At 34.6% G+C, this 6,210-nt stretch overlaps 1 protein-coding gene and 1 long non-coding RNA gene across 5 annotated transcripts; one reads left to right on the top strand and one right to left on the bottom strand.

Annotated features, from left to right (window-relative positions):
- Positions 1-439: 439 nt before the first annotated feature.
- Positions 440-1,453, top strand: LOC107589378 (uncharacterized). Its single transcript, XR_001609671.1, has 2 exons — positions 440-1,256; positions 1,289-1,453. It is a non-coding gene; the product is annotated as an uncharacterized lncRNA (long non-coding RNA).
- On the bottom strand, positions 1,255-5,876 carry ccdc106b (coiled-coil domain containing 106b). Of its 4 annotated transcripts, none has more exons than XM_016277787.1 (7): positions 5,839-5,876; positions 5,407-5,483; positions 3,178-3,276; positions 2,890-3,096; positions 2,682-2,813; positions 1,972-2,178; positions 1,255-1,886 (listed from the first exon to the last, which is right to left on the bottom strand). In XM_016277787.1, the coding sequence occupies exons 1-7, from the start codon at positions 5,859-5,861 to the stop codon at positions 1,570-1,572; spliced, it is 1,062 nt and encodes a 353-aa protein (XP_016133273.1). In that variant the 5' UTR covers positions 5,862-5,876; the 3' UTR covers positions 1,255-1,569. The 4 variants fall into 4 exon arrangements, with proteins under 4 accessions (XP_016133273.1, XP_016133271.1, XP_016133275.1 ...); XM_016277785.1 differs by lacking the exons at positions 5,407-5,483; positions 5,839-5,876 and adding exons at positions 4,105-4,181; positions 4,537-4,574 and having other exon boundaries at positions 1,291-1,886; XM_016277789.1 differs by lacking the exon at positions 5,839-5,876 and adding an exon at positions 5,551-5,791 and having other exon boundaries at positions 1,292-1,886.
- Between the last annotated feature and the right edge of the window lie 334 nt (positions 5,877-6,210).

Here is a 6,210-nt window from a genome sequence, read left to right as displayed (position 1 = left end):
TATCTGAAAGCTGAATAAATAAGCTTTCCATAGATGTATGGTTTATTATTATAGGACAACATTTGACTGAGATACAACTAAACAAAAATCTAAATATTGATCAAATCGCCTTTAAAGTTGTCCAAATTATTGTCTTAGCAATGCATATTAGTAATCAAAAATTAAGTTTTGATATATTTACAGTAGGAAATTTACAAAATATCTTCAATGGACATGATCTTTACTTAATGTCCTAATGATTTTTGGCATAAAAGAAAAAACAATAATTTTGACCCATACAATGTATTTTTTGGCTATTGTTACATATATACTCCAGCGACTTAAGACTGCTTTTGTGGTTCAGGGTCACATTTTAGATTTGATTAGGTGTCCCTATTTAAAAACAATATAGTGGAGTTCATGTTGAAAATGACTGAATGCTCTTCCATGCTGTGTTGGAGATGTGTTTAATAACAGTATGGTTTTGAAATGAATAGTCATAATCCAATAGGAAAAATAATAGGTAACCACAATAACAAAAACGTCAGTCAAGCCTTTCAAATGACATTGCAATGTAAAAACACAATTTTAGCATGATAATCTTATAAGCATACCATGAACTAGTAAGGAACGTGGTGAACAACATTTTCTCGTAAATATTTTTAATCAAACAATCTCAAAGTTTTGACTTCTGCTGGTAACCTCCTGAGTAGGACTGGCACACAAAGCATGCAAAAAAAAAATCATCTCCAATATCACACATTTTGAATTCATATACAATCTATTTTCCCCTTTGTCAATAACAACAAATTGTATTTATTTATTTTTTTAAACAAAGGCTTCATTTGTGGAGTCTGAGATGATTTGAAAGAATAACACTGCACTGGTGTGCCACAGCCATTTACTGAGACAGCAGTACACTTCGAACTTAGAGATTTCAATAATATACAGATAAACACAGTAACTACTTCTCTTTGTTCGTTGAGTTTCTCTCACTAGTTTTTCCAATGGAAAATAACTGCAGCTTGTTACAGCCATGGCCACTAATTAAAGAACAAGTTGCTCCTTTATTATTTCACAGCTAATTTAGAAAGATGATGGTAGCAAGCCGAGAACTTTACTTTTATTCAATAATCTTTAGTCTGACTCAAATCATCCAAATGTGATCACAAAAGTCAGAATATTAAAGAAAAGTAGTACCTTGTGTGATCCCCAAATCATGAACTCAAACAAGACACCTTTCATTGAAGGACAGAGTTTCCAAAACTTTACAGTAAGTAACTTCAGCATATCTACAAAATAAGAAAAGTTAACTCTTTACATACAGTGGCTGACTATTTATCTCACAAATGTTCTTCTCCCTTTATGTTGAGTCAACAAGCCTTTCTTGGAATCTACACATTTTGAAGTTGGCACAGAGTTGGGATTTGAACAGTTTTTCACTCCAAATGTGTAGATCTAGAATTGAGGTAGAGAAGAAAAAAAAAAAAAAAGCCCATGAAAGGTCAATGAATGGACTCCATAGTATCCAAACCACTGTGTCAATAGCGCTGCTGCCCCCCCCCCCAAAAGGAATACATTTGTGGATATTTAATGTCTGAACCTGTATGAAATGGGCAGCAAGAGGTTGTTCTTCTTTAAGGCCTGCACCTTAGCATGAGCGTTCTCGTCAAGAGCTTTATAGCAGCGTCTTGCATAATCCAGAAGCTTTTCCTTGGAGGAATCAAACTCACCAACTTCAGATACCTTCTCAGGAGCAACCAAAAGCATTTCAGCAATAGGAGTGGTGGAGGCGACGGTGTTTCGGTCAACCCCATGGACCTGGAATGCTCTTGACATGCTCTTCAACTTTTGATAGGTGACAAGGATCTTATTGTAACGAAGTAGAACACCTGCAGAGTCTTTAACTGTGTACAAAATTACAGTTATTAGATATTTATTAAATATAGAGAGTTGCTTTGAAATATATAGAAACTGAAAACGACAACTCACCTCTTTGTCTTTCCATGCTTCGAGCAATACGGAAAACACGTCGTCTTTTCACCCTTGTCTGGCCATTCTGCCTTCCTGAATGGCTCTTACGTGAGCTTTTACTATCGGAATCATCGCCATCATCATCTGTAACAACCTGCTCCTCTTCCACAAAGTCTTCCTCTGCTATATACTCCTCCTCCTCAATCACCTCCTCGTCTTCTTGATCTGAGGTGAATAAAAAGTCAAATAAAATGTTTTAACATTTTTCATTGCAGATCAGTTTTTATTATAGGGTTATTATTGTTGACTAAAGTAAAACTAAAACAAAACAAAAAAACATTTTCATTACTTGAAATAAAATAAACTAACTGAAATAAAAATACTTTAAAAATATTTTTATTTCAGCCATGGTTACATTTCTTGTTTTCATTAAGTTTAAGTTAAACTACTAAAAAAAATAATTCAAACCAAATAAACTAAAGCTTAATAGATATATTAAACTATATAGATAAATATTTGAAAAGAATGAAAACAAAACAAAATTGTTTTGTTCAATTCAAATATGAAATTATAAAAATAAAATCTAATGCAAAATACTACCAAACTATATTATTATTTTAACGATATTAAAATAATACGGTTACAGATAAAGAATGCAATAGTAAGATTGGTGCAACAGAAGAAAGTAGGTCTAAAAATAACAACAACAACAACAAAAACTAATTAGCTCTTATTTCTGCTGCGCTTCTGGTTGTGTTGTGCGATTTTTCCAGAGCGTGTCATCATGGATGATGGGGAAGGAATAGCTGTCTTCCGGGTGGGCTGCTTCAGAGTGGTGGCTTGAGGCTCAGCTTCTGCTTCTTAAATTAAATAAAGATAACACTTCATAAAATTGGATTACATTACATTACAAGACACTACTTTGCACAAGTGTACCTTTTCCTGTCATGCCATTGCTCTCCTGACTCTTGGTGGTGAAAATAAATCTGTCAAGTTGGCAGCGCAGGAAGTCCCTCTCCTCCTCCAGATCTTCGATGCGTTTTTGAAGCCAGGAGTTTTTTTCCAGAGAAATCTGCAGTTGTGCTCGGAGGCTGGTAATCAGAAGGTATGGACTGCAAGGAGGAATCTGACCTGACTCCGACTCTGCAGAAGCATTTAAACATACTACAGTGTAGACCTCAATCGTGATAATCAAACATGTTACAATGTGGCTGGAGTAAATACCATCGAAGGTGTGGTCGCTTTGATTATAGAAACCAGACTCATCCAGGCTGTTGTCCTCAAAGGGGATGGAAATTTCATACCCATCTTCATTCTTCAAACCTGTCACCAGGAAAAAGACAAATCTGCCTTGGATGGTCGCTGGTTTTAGGTCCAAACTGGCCATTTGCTGGTCCAAAGTGGTAGACCACCTTAAACCTACATTTTAAGGTCTCTAAATGATCAACACAATCAAAACCTTGCAGAAAAAGGCTTTTTAGTACAATCGGACAATTCACCTTGAGGTTGTGGTCTGTTTATCTTAATGCAAGTAAGAATAACTTTCATATTGTTGGTAATATTTCAACATGAACATTTACTGGCCTGAAGAAACTGAAATTATCCATATCCATTATCTTTTAGAAAAATGATGTTAAAGTGTGATAAGTTCAAATATGATACATGTTGTTTTGAGGAATGTTTACTTGTACAGCATTTAAATATAATTTTAAGAGATACTAATAAGACATTGTGACAACGGATATTTATATACATTTTATGTAAGTAGTCTTATATATATATATAGTTTTGGCAGATTTACATAAACTATTAGAATTGCACATTTTTGCTCAGTTTGGGCCTCTGAATAAATTTGAAGTGCTTTTCCTCCTTGAGTGTGAGCTCTATGAGCCATAAAAGCCTGACATATAAGAAATATTTGCAAACTTATATATATATATATATATAGTCAAAGGTTTCAAAATAAATTGTTCCATTTCAAAGATTTTTCCGTCTATAATCTCATGTCATGCTTTGCCACAGTAAACCAGCAATTAAATCCAACTTAGACTAACTAGAAATATCCCAAAATCGCCTTCAAACTATATTTCTCAAATACGATAGGATTTTATCCCGGTTAAACTAGACTTTTCGAATGGAATAAAGTCTGACCTCTACAGCTCCTCGTGCTTCTCTGAGCATCAGTCATCGTGATCTCGGTAACATCGATCTGGCTGATATTCACAAATCTACAACAAAACATAAATTCTCTCAAAACACGAATCCAACTGATAACTAGACTAAACCGATACAAACCTGGAGCGAATGCATGACACAGAGCAGGGCGTGATGCAATTGATAACAATCAAGGACGACTATAAGTAGTTAATTAGTCGTTAACATTAACAAGTTGTTAATTAAACATTAGTTAATTGTGTGTGTCTCCCCGTCCTGTCAAACAGGGGAACGGATGATTGTTTCTGATAACAAGTAAAGCGTGCGAGTATACTTAAATTAGCTTTGTAATATTAATTCGCATCACATCGCTCCACTAAACTGCACGAGGCATTTACTGCACGCGTTTATAAGAGCTAATAAACTTACACATGGAACTTGAAGGACCTCATTAGCCGAGCCCCAAACGGAATTGCAGCGTGTTGATTGGCTTTTGATTGTTGTTGTGCGCCTGTGTGGATCGCTGCGTCATGAGGGTTGACTGACTGAACGACAGTCTGCAGAACGAGATTATCCGGGTCCCTTAGCAATCATACGTTATATACGACGCGCTACTTTGATTAAATAAAAACGTTTACTTTTAAATATCTAAGTAAAAAAAATCAAGTGCATGTAACTTGTTTTTTTTCTGTCATTAAATTACGTTTTTAGGTACTTTGAAATAAATTAATCAATAAGTGTTGTTGTTTTTTTTTTTTTACAAAGTAGCATGTTAATTTAATTATACCCCTATAATTTAATCTAAAAATTAAAATTTTGAGCTATGACTACACAAGAGACGTTGTTAAATATAATTTTAAGAGATACTAATAAGACATTGTGACAACGGATATTTATATACATTTTATGTAAGTAGTCTTATATATATATATAGTTTTGGCAGATTTACATAAACTATTAGAATTGCACATTTTTGCTCAGTTTGGGCCTCTGAATAAATTTGAAGTGCTTTTCCTCCTTGAGTGTGAGCTCTATGAGCCATAAAAGCCTGACATATAAGAAATATTTGCAAACTTATATATATATATATATATAGTCAAAGGTTTCAAAATAAATTGTTCCATTTCAAAGATTTTTCCGTCTATAATCTCATGTCATGCTTTGCCACAGTAAACCAGCAATTAAATCCAACTTAGACTAACTAGAAATATCCCAAAATCGCCTTCAAACTATATTTCTCAAATACGATAGGATTTTATCCCGGTTAAACTAGACTTTTCGAATGGAATAAAGTCTGACCTCTACAGCTCCTCGTGCTTCTCTGAGCATCAGTCATCGTGATCTCGGTAACATCGATCTGGCTGATATTCACAAATCTACAACAAAACATAAATTCTCTCAAAACACGAATCCAACTGATAACTAGACTAAACCGATACAAACCTGGAGCGAATGCATGACACAGAGCAGGGCGTGATGCAATTGATAACAATCAAGGACGACTATAAGTAGTTAATTAGTCGTTAACATTAACAAGTTGTTAATTAAACATTAGTTAATTGTGTGTGTCTCCCCGTCCTGTCAAACAGGGGAACGGATGATTGTTTCTGATAACAAGTAAAGCGTGCGAGTATACTTAAATTAGCTTTGTAATATTAATTCGCATCACATCGCTCCACTAAACTGCACGAGGCATTTACTGCACGCGTTTATAAGAGCTAATAAATTTACACATGGAACTTGAAGGACCTCATTAGCCGAGCCCCAAACGGAATTGCAGCGTGTTGATTGGCTTTTGATTGTTGTTGTGCGCCTGTGTGGATCGCTGCGTCATGAGGGTTGACTGACTGAACGACAGTCTGCAGAACGAGATTATCCGGGTCCCTTAGCAATCATACGTTATATACGACGCGCTACTTTGATTAAATAAAAACGTTTACTTTTAAATATCTAAGTGAAAAAAATCAAGTGCATGTAACTTGTTTTTTTTCCCTGTCATTAAATTACGTTTTTAGGTACTTTGAAATAAATTAATCAATAAGTGTGTTTTTTTTACAAAGTAGCATGTTAACTTAATTATACCCCTATAATTTAATCTAAAAA

The sequence above is a fragment of the Sinocyclocheilus grahami genome, unplaced genomic scaffold (genome assembly GCF_001515645.1).
Source record: "Sinocyclocheilus grahami isolate Dianchi unplaced genomic scaffold, SAMN03320097.WGS_v1.1 scaffold116.1, whole genome shotgun sequence".
NCBI lineage: Eukaryota > Metazoa > Chordata > Actinopteri > Cypriniformes > Cyprinidae > Sinocyclocheilus > Sinocyclocheilus grahami.
The sequence above is the reverse complement of the archived record's forward strand: the minus strand, read 5'-3'. Positions and strand labels throughout refer to the sequence as shown.